We start from the raw sequence: 17,155 nt of genomic DNA, 5'->3' as shown, positions 1-17,155 counted from the left end.
CCTACCCAACACCTCTAAGAGTTGGCAGGTCCTTCAGGGAATTTCATTTACTTTTCAGGAGTGTGGCCGTGCAGTACCAATATGCTGTAATTCCGCCACGTGCAGGCTAGAAGTAGGTTCACAGTGTGCAGAAGGCGAGTGCTGTGAAAATTGCACTGTAAGTGCTTTTTAAAGCCTTTCTGTTGTCTGCAGCAGAAAAATTATGATTCTTTATGATGCTTATATGTTCACATCCTGCTTTATTCAATACCATCTGCCTCCCCTCACCAGTTTAAGGAAAGAGGACAATCGTGTAGGCCTCCTGTGGGCGAATGTGATCTCTTTGAATATTGCAATGGAACATCCGCCTTATGTCCGGACGACATCGTTATTCAGAATGGGCATCCATGTGGTGAAAATCAATGGATCTGTGTTGATGGATCATGCATTAGTCCACCTGAACAATGTAAAAGTATATTTGGTGAAGGTATTTATTACCAGTTGATTTCACATCCATGCGTTTTTCTTGAAGCTGGAAATAAATTGATAACGATATAAAATCGTGCTATACATTTAGTATACATATTTTAAAGAATTATAGAAAAAAAAAAAAGAGAGGACTCTTGTAAGGGAAAAAAATGCAAGTAGTTTGGAATTTTTATTCTGAATTGTTTCCACAAAGTAATGGAGGAGGAGGCTCAAATGTCTCTGGCACTCCCGAATGCCAGCAGTAAAAGCAACTTAATATATTCAAGATGATGACTACAAGCCACCTGGTTCCCAGGGCTGTTTGCAGATCCTTGAAGTTGAAGATCAGACTTGCCTTAGGCAGAGAACCTCTCCAGAAAAGATACAGCAGAGACTTGTTAATCGTTGGGATTATAAGGGGAGGCTGTCAAAAAACACGGTACACTTTTTGCATTGAGCACTTTTAGAGCTCAAAAGTCTGATTAATCAGGTCAAATACAGTGAAAAGGCCTTGGAAGTTTCCCTGCAGTCAAAGGCAATGTAAAAGAATGCTGCCTCCTAATCTTTTAAAAAACTTTGGCTCAGTTTTGAAGTGCCTGTGGTAATAGGCAAGGAAGCTATTCCTTTATATTGCTAAAATAGTCTATTGTGTGGATGAACAACTGTTACTTATTTTCTAAAACGTTGTGCTCAGAATTTGTCAATTATGAAAAAAGACACTAAAACCTTTGCACACAAGTTTGCCTGTGCACGTATTTTAAAATTTCCTTTTGTAAACATTTTAGGAATGGGGATGGTTGGGTGGGATGTTCAATATATGTTTAGCCAGATAAACTGCCCAACTGTTCTTCAAAGTGACCATACCATTTGCATTGATGATAATAATAGAGGTCCATTGTTTGTGAGCTATAGCTCCTGATAATATCAGTCTTAAATTAAAATGAACTATAGGGTTTTAAAAGATTTTTGTGCATTCTGAAAGGTTATGTGGCATGATTTCACTGTGGGATCATTTCTGCTGCTCTGACTGCGATGGTCTTGACTATCTGGTTACACTTTAATTGCCTAGCTGCAGGTGTTGGTTAGAAGAGCATCTACTCAAATCCTTTGTCCCATTTTCACTGTTGTTTGTTTCATTATTTAAGAGATGTTCAAATATTCCAGCTGAAAATATTTTCTCAGATATGGAATTTATAAATGTTTTCTCCCAGTCTGTACTTATATTTTTAATTCTGTTCACCTAAAATTTGAAGAATAGAGGTTCTTTAGCTCAAATGCAATTTATCAGATATTGTCCTATGTAGATCATGCTTTCAGTATCATAGACAGAAAATCTTTGCCTAAACACAATCATAAGAATTTCATCTGATTTTTGTCTTTTAACTGTTGTATAGCTTTGGGTTTCACTTGTAGGCTACTGATTCATTTAGAGTTAGTTTTCTCTAGGGACCAAGATAATGATCCAGGTTTTTTTTGGTAATTTTTAAGCATATTTTCATTTAGTTTTCCACAAATGCTTATATCTTTTCCATCACAACACTGTATAATTGCCTGTGTAGTTTAGTAGAAAATAAATGTGTGTGAGTCTATTTCATAGGACTCCCCTTTCTATCACATTTCTGTTATCCTTTCTCCAATACTACTTTCCCTTTGAAGTACAAGTTTGCTTTATTTCAAAATTGTTTTGGTTATTCTAGTCCATCTAAATTTCCATCTAAATGATAAAGTCAGTTTATTAAGGTCTTCAACAAATGCTCCTGTAGCTGGCATCTGGCATAGTGGTTAAGATGTCACTTGGGTTGCTCACATCCCATGTTGGAGTGCCTGGCTTAGAGCCTCAGCTCCACTTTCAGTACCCACTTCCTGCTTGTGTGCACCCTGGCTTGCAACAGATGATGGTTAAAGTACTTGGGTCCCTGCCAGCCATGTTGGAGGCTTGACTGAGTTCTGAACTCTTGGCTTTCAGCCTGCCTCAGCCCCAGCTATTGTAGGCATTTGGGAAGTGAACAAGTTCATGGTAAAAACTCTCTTTTTCTCTCTCCCTTCTTTCAAATAAAAAGAAAATAAAGGTTTTAAATAAATAAATTAAAATCCTCCTGAGATTTTATTGGAATTGCCTGCAAGGATAGATCAATTTTAGAACTGACAACTGATAACAATGTTGAGTGTTCCGGTTATTGAACCCTATGTGTCTCTCCACCTGTTTATGTCTTCCACATTTATCTGAATTTCATATATATATATGTGTGTGTGTATGTGTGTGTGTGTGCCTTGCATATAATTTTTAAGACTTACACTAAGTATCTTTCTTACTGGTGTCATGGAAAATAGATGATTTCTATTGGTGTGTGATTTTTAAAATTTTCTGCTAGTAACCTGAAACCTTGCTAAATTCATTTACTGGATCTTAGAATTTTTTCTTGAATGTATTTCAGGATTTTCTACATAGACAATCCTGTCATACACAAAGAGACAGTTTTGTGTCTTCCTTTCCAAACTCAATTCTTTCTAGTTCTTTGCCATCATTGTAATATTTTCTATTTCCAATATGATGTTGAATTGGAATGAAGAGAGTAGACATTGTTGTTCTGTGTGTGTAGTGAGAAAGCATTGTCTTTCACCATAAATTTTATATTAGTTTGAGGCTTGCTTTGCTTGTTTTTAGGTTTTTGTTCCAGTGGAAGATTTTATCCCAAATTGAGGATGAAATCTGTTAGAATTTTTCTATATGTATATAGATTATCATATTTTTACTTAGTCCATTAATGTGGTGAGTTACACCAATAGATTTTTGACTGTTCAACTTTTTATTATCATTCCTTTTACATTTTATAGGGTTCTATTTACTGATTTTTTTTCCAAGGATCATTGCCCCTATGTTCACAAGAAACACAGTCTGTAGATTTATTTCTTGAATGTCTTTTCTGATTTAAGTGTATGGCTGGTCTCAAAAAAGACGTCTTGGAAATGCCTCTCCTCTACGATAACCCATAAACATGCATGTAGCCCTGAAATGATCTCTTCCTGGGATGTTTGGTAAAAGTTGCCTGTGAAGGTGGATGGCTCCGGAGTTGTCTGTTGGGAAGTTGCAGACAGCGGCTGGCACTGTGGTATAGTAGTCTGAGGCTCCGCCTGCAGCCCCAGCACCCCATAGGAGCACCAGTTCAAGTCCCGGATGTAGAGTTTCCACTGCAGTTTTCTCTCTCACTCTCCCCTGAGACTACACTTCCTCCACATTTTTTTTTCTTTTGCTATTTTCCCCTAGCTGAGAGCAGTACATCTTCCCCCTATTCTGCCATCTTGGAATCCTCTATTTGATGTTGAGCTGAGTTTTTGCACAAGTTTGGACCTTTCTAGGAATTTGTCCTCCATTTCACCTAAATTGTCAAATCTGTTGCAGTTTTTTTTTTAGTACCAATGATGATTATTTTGATGTTGTAAGATATGTAGTATTTGTGGTGAATAAACCCACCTGAGACCACCTTTCCACAAAACAATGGGCTCAGACACACGAGGAATGCAAGAAGCAAGGCTCTGTCCATGACCTTGCAGGGTGGGTGTCTGGTGGCAGACACCCCTGAGACAGGAACCAAGCACTCTGCTACCTTCCAGGGCTCAGGTCCCTTCCCTCAGTTCCTCATTGGCTGAGTACTTTGGAAGTCACAATCCTCTTGATGTTGCCTGAGACTGGGCAGGTGATTTGGTGCCCAGACCAGTTGCTGGGCAAGCAGGAAGGGGATGAGGATTGCTTGGGACTGTGGCACAGGCCTTGTATGAGAATATCTGTTACAGTCCCGCTGTGTTTTAAAACTACAGGACTATAAGCTGGAGGTCTATGTTATGACCGGACTCAGGCTGGTCATGCTGTTTGAAAAAAACCATAAGCATTTTCTTACAATAATCTCTCCTCTTTTCCAATCCTTGTAGTTATAATATGTGTCTTTCATTTTATCTTGTTAGTCTGACTAAAGATTTTTACACTGAATTATTTTTTTTCAAAAATCCAGTTTTTTTATTTCATCAATTTTCTTATTGTTTTTCTGTTCTTGTTTTTACTAATGTCTACTCTTACATTCATTATTTCATTTTTTCTTTATTTCTCAAGCAGTGAGCTGGATGGAAAGTAGAGCAGCCAGGACTCAAACAGGTGCTCATATGTGATGCTGAAGGCAGCAGCTAACCCACTCTGCCACAGAATTTTATTGTTTAAGGTTCAAGCATTTGGGAATTTTTTGATGTATCTTTCTGTGATCAATAACCTTGATTTTGTTATGGTCTAAATATATTGATTAATACAGTATTTTTAAATTTGTTGAGGTGTATTTTATGTCCTGAAAGACAAACTTTCTGAATGTTTTCTATACACTTGAAAAGGGTATATGTGTTGCCATTGTTACTTTTAGTGTTCCATAAAATAAATGTCATTTAGATCAAGTTGGCTAATAATTTATTCAGGTATTTTAAGAAAAGCCATGTTGAAAACACCAACTATAATTGTAGATTGGTATGTTTTCAGTGTTGTCAAATGGTTTCCATCTTCTCTGAAGAAAAATCTGCCACACTTATCTCCTGTTCCTTCCATTAGGAACTCCTCTTTCTTTAACTTCTGTCCATTGTCATATGATATGCTCCCTGGTATATGTGTGTGCACATAGTATTCTCTGAGTTTCTTGGAACTGTGGCTTAAATATATTACTGCACAGATTTTTAAAAATTCAAATATATATTTATATTTAATTATCTCTCCATAAATATTTGAATTCTTTAATGCCTTTCCTTCTTGCAGATTTATATCATATGGAATCTGGTTTATTCTATGTTTACCATGATACTCTTCATTATTTTAACATAGCTATATGCTTGTTTGTGTCTTATTTGTTCTTACATGATATTTTAGATGGAGACATATTTCTAGTTCAAAATTGTTCTGCTGTTTTTCGTTTTTAGCTGTTACCTTTGAAAAGTCCTGTCTTTAGTCTAAATGTTCTTCTTGTATAGATACTGCCATCAAAGTTTTTCTTCTGCTAGTCATTAGAAATGAGAAACTAATCATCTCAGTTAGGTCCAAAACTGACATTTGTTGAGGGTTGGTTGAAGTTTAGGTAAGGTTCAGCTCACCCTTGTTTCTAGGGCATAATTCTCCAGGGCTTTCTGGACAGCTCAATGCATCTACTCACTGAGACTCCTCGTCCTGGCAGGTGGATAGCCCTAACACAGAAACGGCTGGCCAGTGCGGGGGCTCACTAGGCTAATCCTCCGCCTGCGGTGCCGGCACCCCGGGTTCTAGTCCCGGTTGGGGTGCCGGATTCTGTCCCGGTTGCCCCTCTTCCAGGCCAGCTCTCTGCTGTGGCCCGGGAGGGCAGTGGAGGATGGCCCAAGTGCTTGGGCCCTGCACCCACATGGGAGACCAGGAAGAAGTACCCGGCTCCTGGCTTCGGATCGGCGTAGTGCGCCAGCCGTGGCAGCCATTTGCGGGGGTGGACCAACGGAAAAGGAAGGCCTTTCTCTCTGTCTCTCTCTCACTGTCTAACTCTGCCTATAAAAAAATAAAAGAAAGAAAGAAAGAAATGGCAAGACAAAGCAGTGCTACCTCGTGGAAGTCATCGTCTTAGATTTGCCTCTCCTTCCCTGCACATTATAGTCTTATTTTGTTCAAAATATTTTAAAACATCCCAGTTTTTTAATGTAGGTGTTAATCATTTTAATGTAAATTAATACACATTTAATAGGACTAATTGTACTGTTTTTCAGAAGTAGAAGGTGGCACTCCAGAATGTTATGAAGAACTGAATGCTATGGCTGATATATCTGGGAACTGTGGCATAACTCATGACGGGTACAAAAAGTGTGAATCTGGGTATGCTCCAACAAATCTATCTGAGAACCTCTGTTTATTAAAGCCTTCCATTTGAAAGTAGCACCAGCCAATAAATCTTATATGAAAGCAAAATAGCACCTGCTGTAAAGGGGTCATGGATGGATAAGCATTTTTCTTTCTTGTATACCCAAATTATGCTTTGTATTTTCCCCCTACCAAGTGTTTAATTTACATTTAGAAACATTACTCACCATTAATCCATTTTTTCAAAAAAATTTTAGATGCTATCACCTTAATTTTATCCAGGATGATGATGTATAGAGGGTTGAAGTGTGAACAAATGCTACAGTCAGACTTCTGTTTTCAAAGCCCAACTCCAGTGTTGAGCTGTTTGTGTGGCATCAGGCATATACTTCAGTTTCTCATACATGAACTATGAGTATCGCTGACATCACTGGAGTGATACAGATCCTGGATGAAAAACATGTAGACTGGTGTGACTGACACAGGGTGTGCACTATGTGAGGGTCAACTATTAGCTATTCTCATAGTAGATGAAGTAGAACTAGAGGGTTCCTTAACCCCACTCACTTCTTAAAAATTTTATTTTGATATTATTTCAAAAGTAAAAGTAAAAATTCTGTAAAAGTTTCTAGTTTGTCTGAGCAGCACAAAGAATCACCATTTACCTTTTGTCCTGATTCACCAATTATTTCCATTTTGCCTATTTGCTTTAACCCTTTTTCTAACTCTTCTTCCCTGTCCTCTCTTCATAATTATTCTTCTGACCCATATGAGTATAAATTGGAGACTATGCTTTTTTACCCCTGAATAAATCAGTGCATCTTTCTTTAGGATAAATATATTTTCTTGCATAAATGTATTCTAGCTATCCAGCATGGTTCATACTGAAACCTCACTGATTGTCTCAATGAAGTATTTATAGATATTTTCCCTTGCTCAGGAACAAATCTGTAGTCACCTACTTGCATGTACTCATACTTTGTTTTTACAGTTTTTTAGTCTGGAACTTTTCATTTGCATTTTTTAGATCTTTTCTTTAAAAATGCTACGGTTAATTATTTTGTAGAATTTCCTGAAAAGTTGCATTTTTTTGATAGTTATCATAATTATATTCAGGTTATACATTTTGCCCATTCAACACTGAAGTGATGTTGTGTCCTCCACTGCAGTTTTCACAAAGACACATATCATTTTATTTCCATATTGGAAATTTTAATTACATATTTTGGTAAGCTTCTTTTTCATTAAGTTTCTCAACTGTATAGTTAATATTTTTCCTCACATATTTAATGTGTAATTTTATGGGGCATTATAAGATGGTGGGAATATTCTGTTTCTCTTTAAATTTTTGCCTACTTGTTCTAAAACCTATTGATGATTTTCTAATTCCGTTATCTGCCTTTGCTTTATTAGCGAGGACCGTGTTATGGGAAAAAGTATTCCTTTCCTTGTATTTGTTTTATTTACTTGGCCATACATTCTTTCAATTAGAAGAACCTAGGTTACATTTTCCTTAATCCAGGATTCATGATGACAAATTTTTAAAATCATTGTCCTGTTGCCTGATTTGGGGGAAAATTTCTTCTGCATGTAGAGTGGGAAGCTTGCCCACATTGACCTTTGATATCTGTCATTCAACAGTCTACTGTTTTGTTTTGTTATTTTTACTGTTGGAAAGTTAATCCTCCAGTGTATTAGGGCTTTTTGGTTGGTAATGTTTCTTTATTTTCTAGTTACTTTTATGATTTTTCTCTGTGGCTTACAGCACTACCATTATGAAGTATGCTAATGGTTTTATTTTAGTACTGATTGTCTCAGTATCTTTCAGTATCTCTTCTGTTGGAGATCCATAATGCTAAACTGAAAAGGGAATACAGGAAGCCTGATACTTAAACAAATTTACCAATTTTTTAAGGTTGGATTTCAGGATGTTTGAGTATCAAATGAGTGTGAAGGATTCACAAGCAAAGTAAGCAGGCTAACTAGGAAGTAGCTCATAATTATTACAATGTTCATTTCTCAGTAGCAATTCAGATAAGCCCCTCCTGTTTTTTGAAGTCCCAAAATTAATTACATATATTCTTTTGCAAATATTGGCTCTGTAAAAATATATAAGCTTTATATATGATATTCTAATATTTCCATATATTAAAATTAATGATTTTCATTTATGGAAAAATTATAGTAATCGGAAGTGTGGAAAATTAATGTGTAAACATACAACTGAGAATATAATTGACATTAAAAATGCTACTATTATATATGCCAACGTAAGTGGATCAATCTGCCTTTCCCTGGAATATAAACCAGATCATCTAGATGCTGCAAAGATGTGGGTACCAAATGGAGCTGTGTGTGGTAGCAATAAGGTAGGTTGGTCAATAGTATTTTCTTACCAAATAATTTTCTAATATTTTATACTCTTTTATTGAATGCTACATATTTTGTGTTTGCCATCATAAATTAAGTGTATTTTCATTGAAGAAAATTTGGAATATCAGAAAAATTTTTTAAAAATAAAATATAATCTGGACACAGTGATAGAATATATTGTTATCAGCAATTCATTGGCTATTTTGTGTTTTTAATGTAAATTGTGTATATTGATGGGATTGAGAGTCACAGTGTTCAGGATATTTCATTAAATTATGAATTATCTTTGGATACATTATATTGTTATAGTAAGATCTTACCATTGTAGTGATGAAAATAATCATGATTTCATAGAGTGAAACAAACACCCATCCACATCACATACCTGAAATATAATTATACTTGCCATTTTCAGTAACTACTTATGTCCATACTTAGGTGGGGTTCTTTAAAAGTTCACGGAAAATGCATATTACCAAAAAAATGCATGGATTTTAGTATTTCTCTGTACCAAAAGAAACTTATCTTTCAATTCCATATTCCATAAAATTTTTGAAGCACCCTTGTATAAGTTAAATCTAATTATTCTTTCACATCTTCATTGCATATCATTATGAATATACACATATTTAAAATAGTTTACCTAATAGTTAAGGAAATACTTTTTACACAATTTGAATGTCTTCTTCAGTCTAGCTTTACTAATATTCATTTAGAAAATAAAGAAGTAGAAAAAGTGTACAAAATGAAAACATTACCCCAAATTGTCACACAAAACACAGTTATTTTTAAAGCTTTGTAATATATTTGCTTTCATGAAATTTACTTTGAAGAATATTTTCCAAATTAATGCCCCAGACTGTCTTTAATTTTAAATTATCCATTATTTCTCAACAGCCTAACATAGGCTATATCATTGAAGAACAGCACAGTAAAAAAGAATTAGCAAGAGTGGCTCAAACAGCTAGCACTTTATTTGTCCCGCTAATGGAAAGTGAGTTTGGAGGTTGCCCATCCAATATAGTTATGTGGCTCCACTATTGTCATCAGTCTGGTTTTCAGCTATGTATCCTATACTGTGTTCCTCCTCCTGTACTTTCAAGGTGATTAACTGAAGCTCTGGCTAGCCCCACATTGCAGGATGGGTGGTAGGAAAGAGCTAATAAAAAAGAATGTGCCATCTTTGTTCACCATGGTTGGTGAGGGGTAAAAGAGTGTTCGTGACCAAAGAGGTGTCCCGCCAAGTTGACACCTATTTAAGCAGCTTTAAAACGCTCTTGTTAAAGATTTAAGTACCAATGCATATTGATGCTGGAGAAGTTTCTGCTCCACAGCAGGGAGAGAGGAGGGCTAGGTAGACATCTTGGGGAGGTTACACAAGTAGTAGCCCCGAAACTTTGCCTTCATGTGTATATCTCTGTCTATTCACTAACAGTGATCAAGCTAGCTGCATGTTGAATATTCTAATGATTTCTATGAATTCTACACATTAGAGTGTCACCATTTTTAAAATACTTCTAAGAGTAAGAGTGAACATATCATTATAAGAAATTCCAAAATTATTTTTGTCAACAAAGAGCAAGTAAGAGTGGCTGCTATAAATATAGTTTCAATTCTCAGGTATTGGTGACTAAATATCTATATCTATATCTATATCTATATCTACATATATACCTAACCACTACCACTCCTTGTACCAAGTTATTCCTAGAAGGAATCCAACAAAGGATTTGAAGAAATCTGTATTTTAAAGTCTTGATCCAGAAATCCAAGTAGAAATCATAAGCAGCTTCATCTGGGTCTCCCCAATGGGTGGCTGGGGCCCAAGCATTTGGGTCATCCTCAGGTGCCTTCCTAGGCATATTAACAGGGAGCCAGATCAGAAGCGTAGAAGCCAGGACTTGAACCGGCACCCATATGGGATGCCAGGATCACAGGCAGTGGCTCAACTGGTTGCACCACAGCTCCAAAGAAGAAAATTTTATGCTAATATTTCTAGTTATATGTTCTTTGGTTTACCATCAGTGGCTTGGCGCTTCTCCAGAGGTGCATTAAGCATATTGGAAATTGAAGCATAGCATCATTTGATATGATAGGCTGAAAGAGGCCTCTGAAAACATTGGAATACTTGTGAGTATCAAGCTTGGCTTCCACCATCTCAGTTAACTGTGTCACCACCAATGGAGTGAAACAAGCCAGAATCCTTAATGTCATTGACCTAACTCTTTTCATCCTCCATTTATAATCCAAAGTGATCCAGCCCAGGCTGTTTTAAACTTTTTAACTGTGTCTCAAATACATCTACTGATCTGTGTCTCCACCGCCACTCAATTTCACTCGATGGTTACCATTTTTGTGGGCTACCATAATGGCATTCTAATATTCTATCTCCAATTTCTTTTTGCCCTTTCCATTCTTTTTTTTTGTTTTTTGTTTTTTGTTTTTTTTTAGATTTATTTTATTTATTTGAAAGACAGAGTTACAGAGAGTGGTAGAGACAGAGAGAGAGGTCTTCCATCCGCTGGTTCACTCCCCAGATGGCCGCAATGGCCAGAGCTGTGCCAATCTGAAGCCAAGAGCCAGGAGCTTCTTCCAGGTCTCCCACATGGGTATAGGGGCCCAAGGACTTGGGCCATCTTCTACTGCTATCCCAGGCCATAGCAGAGAGCTGGATTGGAAGAGGAGCAGCTGGGACTAGAACCGGTGCCCATATGGGATGCCGGCGCTTCAGGCCAGGGCTTTAACCCGCTGTGCCACAGCGCCGGCCCCTCCATTCTCTTTTTCTGAAACAAGCTTTTATCACATTTCCTTCTCTCCAAGTAAATTTCTTAAGTCTAGCAAACTGCTTGTAGGTTGAAGGTCAGCTCCCTTGGTAGAGACTGTAAGATTCTCTGCAATCCCACTCTAATAGTCAGCTTTTATAACTGCAACTAAAATCCTTCAGAGAGATAAGTTAACTTATAAAGAAATAAGGTTTATTTGGGCTCATGGTTTTGGAGGTTCACGGTCTAAGTTTGGGCAGCCACTGTAGCCTGGCATCTGATGCCAGTGAAAGCTGGTGATGGCGGAGTACCTGTCGAGCAAGGGCCACATGGACAGCCAGAATATTTGTCCTCCTTGTCCATGTGTCTCTCTATACGATGCTGCCATGACTCAATCATGGGCTATACCCCAGCTACTTAATCCAATCTAATTGTTTTCAAATTGTGCCACCTTCAGACACCATAACTGAATCAAGCCTCCACCCTTAATTCATCAACCACTTACATCAATCAATTAGCTATTACCATAAAATGTTGGGGGCTTAGTCTCCAACAAAAGGCCTTCTCTCACATTATATCTAACATGTTTATTTGTTTTTTTTTTAACTTTTATTTAATGAATATAAATTTACAAAGTACAGCTTATGGATTACAATGGCTTTTCCCCCATAACGTCCCTCCCACCCGCAACCCTCCCCTTTCCCACTCCCTCTCCCTTTCCATTCACATCATGATTCATTTTTAATTCTCTTTATATACAGAAGATCAGTTTAGCATACATTAAGTAAAGATTTCAACAGTTTGCTCCCACACAGAAACACAAAGTGAAAAATACTGTTTGAGTACTAGTTATAGCATTAAATCTCAATGTACAGCACACTAAGGACAAAGATCCTACATGAGGAGTAAGTGCACAGTGACTCCTGTTGTTGACTTAACAAATTGACACTCTTGTTTATGGCCTCAGTAATCACCCTAGGCTCTTGTCATAAGCTGCCAAGGCTATGGAAGCCCCCTGAGTTCACCGACTCTGATCATATTTAGACAAGGCCATGGTCAAAGTGGAAGTTCTCTCCTCCCTTCAGAGAAAGGTACCTCCTTCTTTGATGACCCGTTCTTTCCACTGGGCTCTCACTTGCGGAGATCTTTCATTTAGCTTTTTTTTTTTTTTCCCCAGAGTGTCTTGGCTTTCCATGCCTGAAATACTCTCATGAGCTTTTCAGCCGGATCCGCATGCCTTAAGGGCTGATTCTGAGGCCAGAGTGCTGTTTAGGACATCTGCCATTCTATGGGTCTGCTGTGTATCTCACTTCCCATGTTGGATCATTCTCTCCCTTTTTTTTTTTTTTTTATCTTTTTTACTGCAACCTAAACAGGTGAGATTTGAGTTGCTTGCTGGTATCTTCCTGGGGCCAAACACACTATAAGACCTAAGTATTTATTTCATGAATGATAGATTGGCTATTCTTTTTTTTTTTTTTTTTTTTTTTGACAGGCAGAGTGGACAGTGAGAGAGAGAGAGAAAGGTCTTCCTTTTGCCGTTGGTTCACCCTCCAATGGCCACCGCGGCCGGCGTGCTGCGGCTGGCACATCGCGCTGATCCGAAGCCAGGAGCCAGGTGCTTTTCCTGGTCTCCCATGCAGGTGCAGGGCCCAAGGACTTGGGCCATCCTCCACTGCACTCCCTGGCCACAGCAGAGAGCTGGCCTGGAAGAGGGACAACCGGGACAGAATCCAGCGCCCTGACCGGGACTAGAACCGGGTGTGCCAGCACCGCAAGGTGGAGGATTAGCCTATTGAGCCACGGCACCGGCCAGATTGGCTATTCTCTTTCTGATGTCCACACTACCCTTTATATCTTCTTAGTTTCCCAACTGTCTTCCTCTGGAGGATCATTTTAAATATCACATTTTTGTCTCTCTGGGTCTGGTTTATTTTACTTAGTATAATGATCTCCAATTCCATCCATTTTTTTTCCCAAATGTCAGGAGTTCATTCTTTTTTTATGCCTGAGTAGTATTCCATTGTGTATACATATTACATTGTGTATAGATACCACAATCATCAGTTGGTGGACATCTACATTGACTCCATATCTGTGCTACTGTGAATTGAGCTGCTATAAACATGGGAGTGCACTGGCCTCAGAATCAGCCCTTAAAGCATTCGGATCTGGCTGATGAGCCCATGAGAGTATTTTAGGCATGGAAAGCCAAGACACGCTGGCAAAACAAACAAACAAACAAACAAACCTAAATGAAAGATCTCTGCGAGTGAGATCCCAGTGGAAAGAAAGGGCCATAAAAGAAGGAGGTACCTTTCTCTGAAGGGAGGAGAGAACTTCCACTTTGACCATGACCTAGTCTAAATAAGATTGAAGTCAGCGAACTCAAAAGGCTTCCATAGCCTTGGCAACTCGCGACTAGAGCCTAGGGATTACTGACGCCATAAACAAGAGTGTCAAATTGTTAAGTCAACAACAGGAGACACTGTGCACTTATTCCCCATGTAGGATCTCTGTCCTTAATGTGTTGTACTATGTGAATTAATGCTATAACTAGTACTCAAACAGTGCTTTACACTTTGTGTTTCTGTGTGGGTGCAAACTGTTGAAATCTTTACTTAATATATGCTAAATTGATCTTCTGTATATAAAGAGAATTAAAAATGAATCTTGATGTGATTGGAATGGGAGAGGGAGCAGGAGATGGGAGGGATGCAGGTGGGAGGGAAGTTATGGGGGGGAAGCCATTGTAATCCATAAGCTGTACTTTGGAAATTTATATTTATTAAATAAAAATTTAAAAAATAAACATGGGAGTGCAGATATCTCTTTCGTATGCTGATTTCATTTCCTTTGGCTACATTCCCAGGAGTGGGAAAGCTGGGTCAGATGGTAGGTCTTTTTAAATTTTCTGAGGAATTTCCATACTGGACATTTTCTCTTATTTGTAGAAGTTAATATATATAGAGAGAAAAAATTGTGTGGATGTCATCATTGGGTATTTAGTTACAAATAGTGCTTCACTGAGTTGTACCACGTGACAATATACTTTATTTTCTCCACTTTACCATTGTTGCCATGAATCTTTCACTCTGTTATTAAATATCTCTGTTTAGAAGAAAATAGTATATGTATTAAATAATGCTTATATTTGAAGTGAATGTTACAAAATGCCTTTTTAAAAAAATACGTTTATTGGGGCTGATGCTGGGGCGCAGCGGGTTAACACCCTGGCCTGAAGCACCAGCATCCCATATGGACGCCGGATCAAGACCCGGCTGCTCCACTTCCCATCCAGCTCTCTGCTATGGCCTGGGATAGCAGTAGAAGATGGCCCAAGTCCTTGGTCCCCTGCACCCATGTGGGAGACCCAGGATAGCAGTAGAAGATGGCCTAGGTCCTTGGGCCCTTGCATCCGCATGGTAGACCTGGAAGAAGCTTCTGGCTCCTGGCTTCGGATCAGCTCAGCTCTGGCTGTTGGGGTTATTTGGGGAGTGAACCAGTGGATGGAAGACCTCTCTCTCTCTTTCTCTCTCTCTCTCTCTAACTCTCCTCTCTCTGTGTAACTCTGACTTTCAAATAAGTAAATAGATCTTTAAAAATGTTTATTTATTTGAAAGGCATAGGTACAGAGAGAGAGGGGGAGAGACAGAGAGAGAGAGATCTATCTTCCATCAGTTGTTCAATTCCCAAATGGCTGCAACGGCCACAGCTGGGCCAAAGCCTGGAGCCAGGAGCTTTTTCTGGATCTCCCACATGGGTTCAGGGGCCCAAAGCACTTGGGCCATCTTCAGCCACTTTCCCAGGCACATAGGCAGGGAGCTGGATAGGAAGTGGAGCAGCCAGGAATCGAACCAGAGTCCATATGGGATGCTGGTGTCCCAGGTGGAAGTTTTACCTGCTATGGAATATAGCAAAATGTTTTTAAACAATTGTAAGATAAAAAAGAAAAATATATTTTATTTCTTTTTGCATAGCTGAAAAGCAAATTTGATGAAGGGACAAATGTACTGCTTGATTCTTCTCCTTCATGTTATAATAATCCTGCATGATAATTGCAAGAGTTGTCTCAAGAAAATTTACTATGTTGTTTGGGCCATTGAATGGAAATTCTTATTTTTCTTTTTAAGTGGAATTATGGAGGATAAGGGATGGAATATTAAAATTGCTGCAAGAAGTGTTTTGACCACAAGTTGTACTGTTTTGCTTTACAACAATGAATCATATGTATTGACCCAAATCCTACTGAAATACAGTAGATATTCACACTACCACCACAACAGAATATTGTGTTTTTTTCTTATATGGAGTCTGACTTTCATGTCCAGGCAGATTAGGTCCCATTCCCCTTCAGGGTTCAGTGAGGAGGTTTCCCTATTCCAGGAACACTTCCCTGACACTGTTGCACTTACCACCTACTTAACTGCTCTCTGTCCTCTCACCTCTACCACTGTCCCTGCGGAAACAAACAAAACACAGTGCTATTATTCTCTTTCTTCCCCCCGGATAACCAGTGCCTCACTCAATGCAGGAACACAGTAGCACCATAAATTAGCCATTCATTTCTAGTTGAACAATATCCATTGTTGAATGAGTACCTTTTATGTTAGTATAGTATGGAATTTTGTAATTAAATGTCAAATCTAGGTAGCATACAACTTCTTTTGGCTTACCTTTTCAGATCTGCCGAGATAAGGCCTGTGTGGAGACCACATATGTGAATCTTGGCTGTACTTTACAAAATTGCAACAACCAAGGGGTAAGTTCCAGGGTTATGAGGTGAGAATAGAAATTCCTGCAAGTAATCCCAGAAGGCAAACTCTCAGCTGCACACGCACTCACACACATATACATTTGTATTCCCATAAGCCCGCATGGGCAAATCAGCCTTCTGGGACCTAGATATCATTTGCTAATTCTAGTTGAACACTTAAAATTCTTAAATTATCTTAAAAAGTGCTGTTTCTCCTGCTTTCAGATATGCAACAGCCTACAGCACTGTCACTGTAACCCTACATTTTTACCTCCAAATTGCTCAGCTGTGGATGAGAGATGGGCTGGTGGGAGCGTCGACAGCGGCAATTTCCAAGGTGGCGGTGTTCCCGGCATTGGCGGTCTTACCAGCGTTGGCACTCCCCCTTTCATTCCCGGTGTTCCCGGTGGTAAGTATTGATAACAAATTTTAAACATAATTTAAATTCCATTTTATTCGTTAAATTTAATAAACAGTATTTGAATACCGATTTATATTTATATTCTGTATTGACATCACATAATAAACCACACATGTCTCTATTACTCCAGAGAGTAAATATAGCATATGTAATATATGTTACCTATAAGATATGTCTGTCAGAGAGCCATGGCAGGAAAGGAGGAACTCACTTTAGCCCTTCAAACAGAAAGAATTCAGCATAAGGCATCAAGTCACATTTGATGGCAGAGATGAAAATCTAATCAGAGAATGGTTTGACAACCTTAATATTACCAATGGTAGGAGTAGGTCAGAGCTGTGGCCTAGTGAGTAAAGCTGTCACCTGCGGTGCCAGCATCTCATATGGGCGCTGGTTCGAGTCCTGGCTGTTCCACTTCTCATCTAACTCTCTGCTATGGCCTGGGAAAGCAGTGGAAGATGGCCCAAGTCCTTGGACCCTTGCACCCACGTGGGAGACATGGAAGAAGATTCAGATCAGCCCAGCTCCAGCCGTTAAAACACGGCTGGGGAGTT

The 17,155-nt window shown here is 38.6% G+C and overlaps 1 protein-coding gene across 2 annotated transcripts in view; it reads left to right on the top strand.

Moving 5' to 3' along the window:
* ADAM2 (ADAM metallopeptidase domain 2) overlaps positions 1-17,155 on the top strand; it is a 70,240-nt gene that overhangs the window by 42,310 nt on the left and 10,775 nt on the right. Inside the window, 8 exon segments of one of the 2 annotated variants that reach the window (NM_001082677.1) lie at positions 59-157; positions 271-466; positions 6,199-6,253; positions 6,255-6,260; positions 6,263-6,304; positions 8,475-8,658; positions 16,109-16,186; positions 16,406-16,589. In NM_001082677.1, coding sequence (NP_001076146.1) covers positions 59-157; positions 271-466; positions 6,199-6,253; positions 6,255-6,260; positions 6,263-6,304; positions 8,475-8,658; positions 16,109-16,186; positions 16,406-16,589 — 844 coding nt within the window. 2 annotated transcript variants of the gene reach the window in all.

The sequence above is a fragment of the Oryctolagus cuniculus genome, chromosome 2 (assembly GCF_964237555.1).
Source record: "Oryctolagus cuniculus chromosome 2, mOryCun1.1, whole genome shotgun sequence".
Taxonomy (NCBI): domain Eukaryota; kingdom Metazoa; phylum Chordata; class Mammalia; order Lagomorpha; family Leporidae; genus Oryctolagus; species Oryctolagus cuniculus.
The sequence above is the reverse complement of the archived record's forward strand: the minus strand, read 5'-3'. Positions and strand labels throughout refer to the sequence as shown.